Raw genomic sequence first — 15349 nt, 5'->3', positions numbered from 1 at the left:
CCAAAATGGCCTAATCCCCAGGCAGTCTAAATTTTGGCCCCCTTAGTCTGAGTTCTACAAGTTCCTGACCTAGTTTTGGGTTTGAGCAACAGCAGATTATTACAGGACTCATCCACTATCAATCATCTGGAAAGTTCTGCTATTCAGACTGACAAAACCACAGGATCCCCTTTTGTCTGGGAATCCTGCCCTGATTATTGTAATGCAAATTGCTCTGCTTCAGATTGGGCTAGAGATGCCACTTTTGTGATTTGTACAGAACTAAATAGATTGAGACAGTATTTTTTTATCATGTTGGTTTGTATTACCGATGAGCAATGAATGTTTCTCCAAATATTTAGATCTGCAAAAAGGGTCTTATGTTTAGATTCAGAGTAACAGTGAATTTTGATAAAAACACTCACAAATATTTTATAACTTCTGAAGTGATTATGAATAGAATTTCTCTTTCTAGGTTTTCCTGCTGGTTTTTCTTGGTTACACATTTAGCTTATGTTTTGCAATTTTGTTTACGAAAATATCTATAGTAGCTCCTTTTTGCAGTGGCAAAGAAATGGAAATTAATGGAATATAATTGTATTGTACAATTGTAGTTTTAAAAATTTGTCAAATTCAGAGAAACCTAGGAAAATTTATATGAACTGAATTTGTTCAATAACTAAATTTTAAAAATTTTTTGAAAGACTTAAAAATTCTAATTAGCCATGTATCCAAAGGATCATGCTATTCACAATCTATCACAGAAATAAGGACACAAGGACATAATAGATGAATATATACATTTTCAAACATGGTCAATATATGTATGAATTTTTTTTCCTTGATTATTACTTTTACAAGGGAAAGTCAAGGAGTTTTTGCAGTTTGGAGTTTTTTGTTTTTTGGGGGTTTTTTGGCATGAGAATAGTCAAAGGAGGCTAGAGACACCAAAAAAAAACCAGATAAAAGAAAAGTGGGCCATTAATCAGTCAATAAGTATTTATTAAATAAATTAAATGTATGAAATGCAAAAAAGAGTCCCCATCCCCAAAGAGGTCACAATCTAATGGAGCAGACAACAAATAGGCACAAATAAATTATATGAAAAATAAATAGGAAATTAACAAAAGGAAGTTACTAGTATATTAAGAGAGGTTGCAAAAAGCTTTTTCGGAGAAGGTGGGATTCTTAACTATGATCTGAAGGAAGTCAGAGAAGCCAATAGATGAATGAAGGAAATGAAGAAGAGAATTGTGGGCATGAAAGAAAGCCAGATAAAATGCTAAGAGCTGAGGGTAGTGCCTCTTTCTATCATTACTGATATATATATATGAGAATGAAAGTTTAGAAGGACACAGAGACAACAAGTAGGACAACTTTGAAACTAACATTGATTTTATTACGTTCTTTTAAAAATATAAGCTGATGGAAGATCCCTAAATAATCTAGGAATAAAGGGAATCTTAAAACATAAAATAGATCATTTAGATTATACAGAAATGTTTTTATATATATAAAACTAACACATGTGAAATAATAAAGGGAAAACTGGATGAAATCTTATTATCAAATATCTCTAGGAAGGTTTGGAATGCAAAATATGTAACTGAAAGAAACATGTAAGACTAAAAGCCTTAGAGATAAGTGGTCAAAGGATATGAACAAATAGTTCTAAAAACTGAAAGCTTTTAACAAACATTGAAAGAATAAATAGAAATCAAAACAACTGAGGTTCTTCTTGCCTAGAATATGACACATATGTCAAGAAAGGGAAATTAATCAACACTGTGGGGGCTGTAGAAAGCTGGTAGAAATGGGAATTAGTACAATCATTCTAGAGAATAGATTCCACTCCTAGGCTTTGTGTTATTTAAAATCACTTGGGGTTCTCCCAAAGAGATCATAGATAAACAGACTTGTATGAAAATATTTATAGCTGCGCTTTTTGTAGTGGCAAAAAACTGGAAAATGAGGGGATGTCCTCCAATTGGGGAATGGCTGAACAAATTGTGGTATATGCGGGTGATGGAATACTATTGTGCTAAAAGGAATAATAAACTGGAGGAATTCCATGCAAATTGGAGAGACCTCCAGGAAGTGATGCAGAGCGAAAGGAGCAGAGCCAGAAGAACATTGTACACAGAGACTGATATACTATGGTAAAATCAAATGTAATGGGCTCCTGTACTAGCAGCACTGCAATGACACAAGACAGCTCTGAGGGATTTATGGTAAAGATGCTACCCACATTCAGAGGAAGGACTGCAGGAGAGGAAACATATAAGATAAACAATTGCTTGAATGCATGGACTGAGGAGGACATGAATGGGAAATAGACCCTGAACAAGGACACTTGTTACAACCAGTGGAAATGTGCGTTGGCCATGGGTCGGGGGAGAGCGGGGGGTGAAGGGGAAAGTAGGGGCATAAAGTATGCAAACAGATTAAAAATGAATATTAATTAAAAAAATAAATAAATTAAAAAAAAAATCATTTGGGGTTCTATTTGGAAATATTGAGCATCAAGATATGTAGTATCTTACAAACTTCCTGTGGACATGTGGGGAACTTTGAAACGACATTCCCTGTGATCCAGTGGGTTTCCGGTTTTGGACATGGGGACGTCTCTAATGTCCCCGACGTATAGGGGAGCTTAAATTCGGAGGTCGGGCTTGAGACAGCCTCTTTTTGGCTACGTAGCGAGGATGGACACTGGCGGTAACTTTGAAGAGTTTTTACCAGGTGCATGGTCTAATGATTTATCTCTATCAGCATTGCTTTTATTAAAATACTAATTTCCCTCATTATATCAGCCTTCATCATTTTAAAAAACAACAGCTTATACTATAAGGAAGTCTCTGCATACCTTAAAATATTGATAGCAGCATTTTTTTGTGGTAGCAGGGAAGGAAAGAAACAAGTATTTATTAAACACCTACAATGTGACAGGCACTGTACAAATATTCTCTCATTTGATTCTCACAATAACTTTGAAGGGTTGGAGTTATTATTATCCCCATTTTACAATTAAGAAAACTGCAGCAAACAGAGGTTAAGTGACTCATCCAGGGTCAAACAGCTATCAAGAGTTGCAAAGATAGATTTGAATTTATGTCTTCCTGACTCTAGGCTCAGTTCTCTATCTACTGCACCACCTCACTACCTAGAACTGAAAATGTAAACAAGACAGAAGCCCACCAACTAGGGCATAATTAAAACTAAGATATATGGATATAATGGACTATTACAATGTGGTAAATGATGAAATAGGCAATTTTCAGATAAAGAAATCAAAACTATCAATAAGCACATGAAAAAGTGTTCTAAATCTCTCATAATTAGAGAAATGAAAATCAAAGCAACTGTGAGGTACCACCTCATACCTAGCAGACTGCCTAATATGACAGCAAAGGAAAGTAATAAATATTGGAGGGGATGTGGCAAAATGGGGACACTAATACACTGTTGGTGGAGTTGTGAATTGATCCAATCATTCTGGGAGGCAATTTGGAATTATGCCCAAAGAGCTTTAAAAGACTGCTGGGGGGGGGGGGGGGGGAAGAGATTGGGAGGGTTGGGGGAAAAGGTGTAAGAACATGAATCATGGAACCATGGAAAAATTTTTTTTCTAAAAAATAAAATTAAAAAAAAATAATAAAAAAGACTGCCTGCCCTTAGATCCAACCATAGCATTGCTGGGTTTGTACCCCAAAGAGATCATAGGGGAAAAAGATTTGTACAAAAATATTCATAGCCATGCTCTTTGGGGTGGCAAAAAATTGGAAAATGAGGGGCTGCGGGGCAGCTGGGTAGCTCAGTGGATTGAGAGCCAGGCCTAGAGACAGGAGGTCCTAGGTTCAAATCTGGCCTCAGACATTTCCTAGCTGTGTGACCCTGGGCAAGTCACTTAACCCCTATTGCCTAGCCCTTACCACTCTTCTGCCTTGGAGCCAATACACAGTATTGACTCTAAAATAGAAGGTAAGGGTTTAAAAAAAAAGGGGGGGGGGAAGAAAATGAGGGGCTGCCCTTTGATTGGAGAATGGCTGAACAAATTGTGGTATATGTTGGTGATGGAATACTATTGAGCTGAAAGGAATAATGAACTGGAGGAATTCCATGTGAACTGGAAAGACCTCCAGGAACTGATGCAAAATGAAAGGAGCAGAGTCAGAAGAACATTGTACACAGAGACTGATACACTGCGGCACAATTGAATGTAATGGACTTCTGTACTAGCAGCAATGCAATGACCCAGGACAATTCTGAGGGACTTATGAGAAAGATGCTATCCACATCCAAAGAACTGTGGGAGTAGAAACACAGAAGTAAAACATTTCAGGGCAGCTGGGTAGCTCAATGGATTGAGAGCCAGGCCTAGAGACAGGAGGTCCTACATTCAAATCTGGCCTCAGACACTTCCCAGCTGTGTGACCCTGGGCAAGTCACTTGACCCCTATTGCCCACCCTTACCACTCTTCCACCAAGGAGCCAATACACAGAAGTTAAGGGTTTAAAAAGTATTAAAAAAAAAAAGTAAAACATTTGCTTGATCACATGGTTTGATGGGGATATGATCGGGGATGTAGACTCTAAACCATCAACCCAGTGCAAATATCAATAGTATGGAAATAGGTCTTGTAAAAGTGAAATTTGGGAAATGTATCAAACTACATTTCCCGTGGTCCAACGGGTTTCCGTTTCCGGTTTTGGGGCTTGGGAAGGCTTACGTCTTGACGCAGGGAAGGGTTTAAATCTCCTGGGTTAGGAGGAAGTGACCTCTTTGGCGAGTAGGCCATGGCCAGGAAACAGGAGACAAAATGGAGGCGGCAGTTTTGAATGCTTACAAGCGCGTGGTCTAATGATTTTATCTATCAACATGGCTTTAATTAAATTACTAATTTATATATTTATACTAGCCTTTATCATTTTTCATTTTTATAATTTAGCGAACCAGAAGGTCGAAATTCGAACTCTCAATTTTCTAGATAGCCTAAGAAGAAGCCATGTGGCTCTGGGACCCCGAGTCTCAGAAGCAATTTTTTTCCTTGCCCAGTCCTCCCCCGATTTTCCCCAGCCTAGAGGCTGTTTTACGGGGAAGAGAGACAATGGTTTTAATTGCGGCTGGGCTGCTAATTATTTTGCTCAATGCCCCGGGCCTGGTGGCCCTTGCTGGCTCTGATAGAATGCCGGAGCCCAGCCAGTGTGTCTCTGCCGCTGCTCTCCTGACTCCATGACTTGACCTCCATTCCTACTGCCGATCTCCTGACTTGATCTCCATTCCTGCCGCTGATGCTGCTGATGCTGCTGATCCTGACCACTTCCACTTCAACCCCGAGCTCCAGAACCTGAGATTTCCGGGAAGGAACCCAGTCCTGCTGGCTTTGCTGAGATCCAGAGACTGCTTCAGCTCTGCTGCAAAGGATTTGGGTATATTCCCCTTTCTCCCTATTTCTAGCCTTCCACGTGTTTCTCTACAGACCTAATTTAGCCACCCACACAAGCTCTACAGGTGGGATTTTCTACAATGACCCGACACCACGTGGACCTAGCATTTACCCTTAATGGGGCAGAATGGCCTATTCAGACTTGCTTGTGATTAAAAACTGAACTCAGGGGAAGAACTTTGAACTTTTAGAAAAAAAAAAAAAAAAACAACCCCTTAAACTCAGCAGAACTCAATCAAAAGAACCTTAAATTGAAATCAGGGGTGAACTTTTAAAACCTCGGAACTGAATGAGCTTTAATTCTGTTTTAAAAAGACTGTATCTTACTGTATATTGTTAATTAGTTTTGTAAATTAATCTTGCTTATTTCGTTGATTTTCCTGTTGCACTGAATCATTTTACGCTAATGAAGTTTCTGCTTATGATGTTATTATATTTCCTAATTTACTTAAATGCTTACTGTATCAAAAACAATGCGGTTATATGTACCACCTATGAACATCTTATAGAGCACATGTCTTTTAAAAATTTATTCTGCCTTGGTAATTGCAAAGAACCTTGAAAGTTTCCATGCTTTAAATATTACCTTGTAATTTTACAAGAGATCTTTTTAACTTTTACTTTAAATCCTTAAGAATTGTTGTCTTAAAGGATAAAGCTTTTATATATTTTATTATAAGAGATATTATTGCCTTAAATGGGTAGAAGCATTCCTACCCAGGATTTTTTTTAAAACAGGAAGCCAAGGAGCTCCTGTATATTCCTATCCAGAAGGTTTCTTTTTTAAATATCACATTTTTCTATGGAAGCAATAACAGCATTTGCCAAGGGTTAAAAGTTGCAACAAGCATATAATTTTAAACATCACTGTTTATTGTTTTAAAATGTGCTATTGGAATAATGGTACTCTATTTGAATGTGCATTGTGAATCTGCTATTTTGTAAAACCCACTTTCTCTCACAGAAAGTCTCATTTTGGGGTAACATAACCCTTCTAGTTCTAAGCTATATATATATTTTTGATTTTTAAAACATTTTTTAATGAGAGAAATTGATTTTTCCATTTTATCATCTTGTACTGGAAGTACATATATAATCATTATTTATCCTTTTTCTAATTCTACAGCAAATACCTGAGCCTATAGGACTGTGATTTAAATGCCTCTCTGATTCCGGAAGGGAATATGAAAGCCATTAATAGTGCTAAAGAAAGCACATGGTCAGAGACTTGACTGACTAAGATCTGCAAAATAGCAGTTCTATGCCAATACTTTAGAGCTTGGAAATTGGGTTTGAGTCCTGGAGTCCCAGTCTTTTCTAAAACTTTAGAGGACGTGGGTCCCCTCGACTTAGATTCCTAGAAAGCACCTAAGATTGTTTATTTATTTGGCTCACTTCCCTAAAAAGCTGATGATAAGTCAGATCAGAGAGAGACATTTTCCTTAAGTCCTGGCCCTGGATGGGTAATTTTGCACACTGCTGAATTCACTTTAATTAGACCTTCATTCAAAGGTCTAAGTTTATTTCCCCCAGATTTTTGCACATTTTACATTTCATTCACAAGTTAATTTTTTCTTCTTTTTTCTTAAATTTTATTCTTTTTATTTTGCCAATTGACTTCATATAACCCCCAGGACTCAGCCACTCATCCTTAGCTGACCTGAGGTACCCTTTTTTTTAGAAAAAAGGTGTGTTTAAGATTTACCTCACGGGGATATCTGTTAAGTTTTTTAAAATTCGATAATGTAAAAATATATGTATATTTATTTAACTCTTTTAGGAGTAATTTCACGGGGAATTATATAAAATCTTAGAAGAAAATGTATGTTTTGTAATCTATAATGTAAAGTTTAAATTCTTTTGAGAATAATTTCAGAATAAGGATCTTGCCATCTCCCCAGAATCCAGACGACGAACTTGTTTGGTGAGGACACATGAAGATGTCTGAAAAGCCTTCACTGTACTATGAAGACCAAACTTTGAACTTTGGGGTGCAGTTGATTGAACTATGGGGAGTTGAAATTGAGTTGTATGTATTGTTTTAAATTGTACACTGTTATGCCAGTGGGGGACAGCCCCAAATTGGTTTTTTGTCAATGCGTCTAATTTTAACCATTTGTTCATCTATTTCTTTTATCCCCAAATTCCTGAAAAATTTAGAAGTTGTTATTTTTACAGGTCCAGCGAAGAAAAAAGGACTAACCTTTTTTTTTGCCGGACCTCACGGGGAATTGTAAAAGTGAAATTTGGGAAATGTATCAAACTACATTTCCCGTGGTCCAATGGGTTTCCGTTTCTGGTTTTTGGGCTTGGGAAGGCTTACGTCTTGACGCAGGGAAGGGTTTAAATCTCCTGGGTTAGGAGGAAGTGACCTCTTTGGCGAGTAGGCCATGGCCAGGAAACAGGAGACAAAATGGAGGCGGCAGTTTTGAATGCTTACAAGCGCGTGGTCTAATGATTTTATCTATCAACATGGCTTTAATTAAATTACTAATTTATATATTTATACTAGCCTTTATCATTTTTCATTTTTATAGTCTTGATCAATGACACATGTAAAACCCAGTGGAATTGCTCATTGGCTATGGGAGGGAGAAGGGGAGGAGGGGAGGGAAAGAACATGAATCACGTAACCAAGGGAAAATATTCTAAATTAATTAATTAAATACATAAATTAAAAAAAAGAAATTATGAATATGGTGATTACATGGCCATATGTAAAGACACACAAACTGATGCAAAATGAAACAAGAAGAGCCAGGAAACACACATGAATAGAAAGAACTATCACAAAACAATTATCCTCAATGTTGCAAAAGTATAAAGAACAGATATCTAACTCCCAAAGAAGAGAGATGAAAAAAACAGCCTTTTACTCCACCCAAAGACTCCTCTGCAGAGGTGGGGAATCCAGAACATTACATATGTCAGATTTTGTTCAATATGTTGACCAGAATTGCAAATGTTTTTTATTTCATCTTTTTCTTATTAAAAATTCTTTATAAAGAAGAGCTCTTTAGGAGGAGTAAAAGGAATACAAGAGAAACTCAGGTGATATACAAATAAAAAATATCAATAAAAATCTGTTCTAAAAAATTCAAATTGCAACAGAAACTTTTGGTTTCAAATACAATCCTTTCTGTTTTTCTGCAAGCAAAACTGTTCACATTTGATGTTTTACAAAATAATGACATTTTTTATTTCATTTTCTATTAAAATATGTAAAAGGTATTTCTACATACAAAGAACACAAAAAAGAACTGTATATGAAAACTGTGCATCTTTTCCATATACTTACTTTTTTAAAAAAGTACATAATAAATTCCACATGGTACTTTTAAAACAATAAAGCTACTTTGTGCTTCCTTTTGAATTCCTTCTGTTCCCTGACCACTTTCTAAAATCTTTCAGTGGCCCTTCTAATTTTCTTTTCTTTCTGACATCAATATTAGGGAGAAAGCATGGAAAGCTGAGATATGCCTAAATAGTTCCAAAAATTATATATCCTGAAGCATAAAAGCTTATCCTTTAATCTGGGTTAGATATCAGGGTATTTAAGAAGAAGCAAAAAGCTTTTTTGCCCCCTAAGAGCATAATTATTTGTTCATTTTTATTTTGTCTTTTCTTGAGTTTTATACAGATGTGATTAATTCATTAATATTTTAAAATACTTTTCAGTGAATAAAGCACACAAAAAATATTTTGGTGGGGGAAAAGGAGAACCTTGTAATAAAAATAAGCTTTGCCAAATAAAACCAACAGAGAATGGTCATGTACAAACAGATTTGTCTCCCACACCTTGAGTTCATGAGGATGAGTTCATGTGTTTCCATCCTCTTTAACCCCGCCCCCAAACACCCTATCCCCATCTGTTTCCCGTTGTTTGATGAATTTCTAAGCCAAACTCTGTGTGTGTCTGTCAATTCAAAACTCCTTTAATATTGTCACACACATTTTGAGTTTTATTATAGAAAAGAATATAAAATATTGATGAGGCTAATTTCTGCCAGATTTCTAGTTTTCCTAGCAGTTAATTTCAAATAGGGAATTTTTTCATAATAATTTATGGTTGGGATTTATTAAACACCAGGTTATTTAGTTTCGTTGTTTCTGATTTTCCCTTGTTTAATGCTACCATTCTCTAGCTAACCAAGATCAAAGGTTTTTTAAAATTTTTTTAATTTTAGCATAAGTATTTCTAAATACCACCAGTAAGAATCAAAGGAACCAAAAATAAATAGTCTATGTAATAATGACAAAAAAAATTAAAGTATGTATTAAATTATCATTATGATACCTAATTAATGTGAAGACAACTCTGAAATTATTTTGACAAAAATCTTTTTTTAAAAAACCTGAAAAGATAGGATACTAAAGACTCATAGTTAAAGTCAAGGAAATTTAGTAATAACATTAATACTTAACAAACTAATATGCAGATTGAACACACCACCAATCAAAATACCAGCCCAGGGTCACTCAAGTGTATAAGGGTAGATTTGAACTCGGGTGTTTGGGACCTAAAGTCCAAGGTTTTATTCACTGTGCTGCCATTAGCTCAATCAAAAAGAATAAAATTTATTTAGGACATTCATATATATTCAACAAAAAAAGTAAGCTGAATTTCACTGTATTTAATATTTTAAAATTCATTCATTGTAAATAGTACATTATTGATTAAAAGAATTTCAAAAGAGGGGCAGCTGGGTGGCTCAATAGACAGAAAGCCAGGCCTGGGAAGTCCTAGGAGGCCTCAGATACTTTCCAGCTGTGTGACCCTGGGCAAGTCCCTTAACCCCCATTGTCCAGCCTTTACCGCTGTTCTGCTTTGGAACCAATACATAGAAGGTATGGGTTAAAAAAAATAATTTCAAAAGGAAGAATTAATTAATTCCATTCTGTAAATCATATATATGTATACATATACACCCTTTTATTTTAGCCTTCCAGGGTACAATAATCCTTGCCTTTTCATTTTCTCTCAAGCTCAGTATCAATTACTAAGTCTTGTCAATTCTACTTCTATCACTCAAATCTGTCCTTCTTTCTAGTCAGTTAGTCCTCCTTATATCTCACTTGGAATTATTTTTTTAAAAAGCTCCAGATTTATTTTTTCTTTTCATTCCATTCTCCACATATTGCCAAAATAATTTTCTTAAAACACAAGTCTGATCATGATTCTCCCTTATTCAAAACCCTTACTAGTTCTCCATTGTTACTATGACAAAATATAAACATCTCAGCTTGATTAGCAAAAGTTTCAGCCATATTTCCAGCTTTATTTCATATTGCTTTTCTCCATTCAATATAAGGAAAGCAATTAAAGTAGCTAATCATAAAAACAAAAACTAGATGATTACTCCAATAAATACAGAAAAAGACTGACAAAAACTCATTCATGTTTTAAAAAAACCTGAAGTATATATTGGTGTGGAAGAATTCTTACTATGCCCAAAATCATATATGGAGATTAAGCAGTAGCATTGTTTTGATTATATAAAAACACTAGAAGCTTTCCCAACATTAAAAGGTAGTAAAGCAAGGATGCCTTCTCCACTATAACAAATAAAGTTTTAGAAATGCTAACTATAGCAATAAGACAAAAGAACAAAATCAAAAAGTAAGAACACTGACCAAAGGGAAGAGAAAACTATTTCTATTAGAAGATGACATGATGGTATAATTAATATACGTAGGATTCGATGAAGAAACTAAAACAGTAACTTCAGGAAGATCAAAATCTTTTAGCATTTCTATATTAGCATTTTTAAACTTTAAAAAATGAAGAAAAAGTTGTAATATAAATTTCAAAAATAACTAATAATAAAAAAGACAAACGCACATATCAAGCATACAAAAACACAGGAAATTTACATGAATACAACTACAAATTACTCCTTAAAGATATAAAGGAAAACTTAAATTGGAGAAAAACTTGCTGCTCTTGGTTCAGCTATGCCAATATAAGAAAAACAAAAAGGCAATATTGCTCCCTTTTGTGGATCTACATTCCACCCAAATCAGCCTAAACTTAGCATGGTTATCTCCTAACTCCAATCCTTTTAGCTATTTATTCCACGTGCCTGAAATGCATTCCCTCCTTGACTTCGCCTCACACAGCCACCTTCAAGGCTCACCTCATGTGCCAACTCTTCCAAAAAACCTTTTGTGAGCCATCTCTTTGTTCATTTTTCTCCCTCCTCAAAGTATATTGTTTTGCTTTACTTTAATGTTATATTGCTGCTACAGGAGAATAATTTAAGCCATTTGAAGACAGGGACCTTTTTTTTTTTTTTTTTTTTTTCATCCCCCCAGTACTTAGCACAATGCTTTGCACACAGTATATGGTTACATAAATGTCTGAATTGAACAGAATTAGATTTATAACTACTATTAAGGTCTACAATCTCACTACTATTATCAAGCTCTCTGTAAAAAATCACTAGTGTCACAAGCCAAAACTATTACAACTATTACCTTGAGCTGAGAGAGGATCCTGTTCTTGTGGTTTCTCCCTTGAAAGGAGTCCCAGATAACTAAGAACAACATATTTTGTTTCATAGTGAAATCCTACAGGCACAGCAACAGAAGATGCCATTAGGTTGGCTGACCAAGTTCCACAAAGTTCCAGCACAGGGATACTATTCCTCTAGTAAATAGGAAAATCCTGAAAGACAGAAAAGTAGTTTTGTTAGTGTTAAACTCTACTAAATCATACCAGTTGAAAGTTTCTCATTATTAACATCACTATTAACCTAATCCCCTAATCCCCAAAAAAGGACATTTAACTCTTGACTCAGTTTGCTTAGAGGTGGAGACTTTACATACTCAAATTTTGGTTCTAACACAAATTTTTTCTTTCCAGTTTCTCCCCTTTTAACTTTTTTTTTCTTTTGAGGGAAAGACAAGATATTTGTTAGTTGTTTAAAATGATGAGGAAAAGGAGTGATTGAAGAACTGACAGCAAGGAAAAGTCACCATAGCTGAGACCTGAATCTATATCTCAGGTTTCCTTTCTATCATATCAAGCTGCTTCCAACAAAATAGCTATTCCATTATTTTGTTTCTAAATAATCTTGTTTCCATTCAAAACACAAAACAAAAGAATATGCTTTATTTAAGATTTTAGTGGACATTCAGTAGGATAAAGAAAAGCCCCCAAAAAACTAAAGATAGGTATAGGTGGGTAAAGAGAGCCAAATTTTAAGATTCGCTGGAAATAAAAACTAATGTGATCTTATGATTCAAGACTTCAAAGAGTACTGTTGCTCTGGAACTACTATCAAATGTTATCTCCATACCTACACAAATCAAGTACCATACTAGATAACCTACCCAGTTTTCAACTTTAACAAACGATATGAGGAATTAGCCACACAAGAATCTCCACATTAATAGAGCCTATGTTGTATTTGATGAAGGAAAGGGATAAAAAATATCCAATCTGTCTAAACAGGGAAAGGCAATTAGTCAACTTTACACAAAAATCCTATACAACAATAGGAAAACAGTATTGCTTTTTATAGATTTTTAAAAGAAACTATACAAAGTTTAGGTGATTTTTGAAAAAATTGATGTCTTCTATTTTTACATAATATTCATTTCTCAATACTGCCCTCCCTCCTTGTCCCCACAAAGGCTCACTATATAACAAAAGTTTTTTTTAAAAGGGATAAAAGGCAATTCAGCAAATCCAATCAAGTCCAACAGTCTGTGAAGAATTTCACACTCAGTCTCTCACCTCCATAATGTAGAGAGGGAGATATATTTTGTCAACTCTTCTCCTTTGACAAACTTGGTCAGGATAATTATATAACACTTAGTTGTTTTGTTTTATTTTTCTTTCCATTTACACTATTGGAATCACTGCACAGAGTATCTCAAAAGTTTGAGCGCAATGTTAAGCTTTTGTAATTTGAGAAATATAAATGCGACAAAGTTAAAAATTTCATTCAAAAGTTTACCTAAATTTATTTTATACTTATGTTTTATGAATAATATATGCTTTATTTTAATAAGATGGTGATCCTTATCATTATGTACTTCAGTGCAACAGTTTCTGGATGGCACTTTCTCAGACAGGCGGAGGTCCTCTTGCTCTTCCACCTCCATCACCTGATCTGACTCCCATTAGAACCTATCAGGTGAACCAATATCTCACACCCCATGTGAAGATAAGGTCAAAATGGGTATATGATTTAGACATAAAGGGTGATACTATAAGTAAATTGGGGGAACATAAAATAGTTTACCTATCAGATCTATGGAGAAAGGAAGAATTTATGACCAAACAAGAGAGAGAACATCACAAGATGTAAAATGAATAATTTGATTATATTAAATTTAAAAGTTTTTGTAAAAATAAAACCAACGTAACCAAGATTAGAAGGGAAACAAAATTTCAGATGAAGAAATCAAAGCTATCAATAATCATATGAAAAAATGTTCTAAATCACTCTTGATGAGAGAAATGCAAATTAAAACAACCATCTCACACTAAGCAGAGTAGCCAATATGACAGTAAAGTGATAAATGCTGGAAGGGATGTGGCAAAATTGGGACACTAACACATTGCTGGTGGAGTTGTGAACTAGTAGCGGTATTACTGAATCAAAGGGTATTCACAGTTTTACAGCCCTTTGAAGTATAATTTGGAACTATGCCCAAAGGGCTATAAAATTGTACACACCCTTTGGTCCAGTAATACCACTACTAGGTCTGTATCCCAAAGAGATTATTTTTAAAAGGGGAAAAGACTGTCTTGTACAAAAATATAGCTCCTCTTTTTGTGGTGACAACTGGAAATTGAGGAGATGTCTATCAATTGGGGAATGGCTGAACAAATTATAGAATAAGATGATGATGGACACTATTGTGCTGTAAGAAATGATAAACATGATGATTTCAGAAAGAGCTGGAAAGATCTACGTGAACTGATGCAGAGTGAAATAAGCAGAACCAGAAGAACACTATACACAATAATAGTAATATTGTAGAATGATCAATTATGATAGATTTAGCTATTCTCAGCAATACAATGATCCAGGAAAATTTTGAGGGACTTATGACAAAGAAGGCTATCCACCTGCAGAGAAAGAATGATGGAGTTGGAAAGTAGACTAAAGCACACAATTTTTCACTTCCATTTTATTTAGGTTTTTATTCTGGGATTTTGGCTTTATATGATTATTCTCTTACAAAAATGACAAATATGGGAAGTATGTTTTACATGATAACACATGAACTACGCAGATCAAATCGCTCACCAGCTCCAGGAAGGGTAAGGGAAGTGAAGGGGGAGACAATTTGGATCATATAATTTCAGAAAATATATATGGAAAATTGTTAATACAGTTAATTGGTAAAACATAATATCTTTACATGCAAAAAAAGAACTTATCATGAGGGGTCATGATAAAATTGTTATGTATGCATCAAAACCTTATTCTTTGGGGGCAGCTAGATGACTAAGTGGATAGAGTGCCAGGCTTGGAGACAAAAGGTCCTAGATTCAAGTCTGATCTCAGACACTTCCTAGCCATGTGACCCTGGACAAGTCACTTAACCCCCACTGCCTAGCCCTTACCACTCTTCTGCTTTGCTGCCAAAACACAATATTGATTCTAAGACAGAAGGTAAAGGTTTTAAACAAACAAAACCCAAAACCTCCTTCTTTGGAAAATTTTAAAGCCAAGATTTAAAATGCAATTTTCAGTCAATATGCTAATAAGTTTTTAAAAGTCTGAAAATTGGTTTAGAGTATTATATAGCACATGATGGTAGCTACATTAAATTCTTATAAGAAACATACAATATTTTAAAATTTTAAAGTATTTTGTTATGGCTGTAGTATTTGTACTGGAGTTTGACACTGCACTAAGACTTTGGGTACATCTATTATTTTTCAAGTCCTACTTACTTTA

The 15349-nt window shown here is 35.0% G+C and overlaps 1 protein-coding gene across 2 annotated transcripts in view; it reads right to left on the bottom strand.

Annotated features, from left to right (window-relative positions):
• The window catches only part of BCL2L13 (BCL2 like 13), an 80753-nt gene that overhangs the window by 53167 nt on the left and 12237 nt on the right, over positions 1 to 15349 (bottom strand). The window contains exon 2 of one of the 2 annotated variants that reach the window (XM_044679503.1): positions 11904 to 12093. In XM_044679503.1, the coding sequence (XP_044535438.1) occupies positions 11904 to 12024 (121 nt within the window). In that variant the 5' untranslated portion in view covers positions 12025 to 12093. Of the gene's footprint in view, positions 1 to 11903; positions 12514 to 15349 lie in introns of those variants that run through there. The other variant, XM_044679502.1, reaches the window with a different exon arrangement.

The sequence above is a fragment of the Gracilinanus agilis genome, chromosome 5 (genome assembly GCF_016433145.1).
Source record: "Gracilinanus agilis isolate LMUSP501 chromosome 5, AgileGrace, whole genome shotgun sequence".
Classification (NCBI taxonomy): Eukaryota; Metazoa; Chordata; class Mammalia; order Didelphimorphia; family Didelphidae; genus Gracilinanus; species Gracilinanus agilis.
Note: the sequence above shows the minus strand (reverse complement) of the source record. Positions and strands in the feature narration are given on the sequence as shown.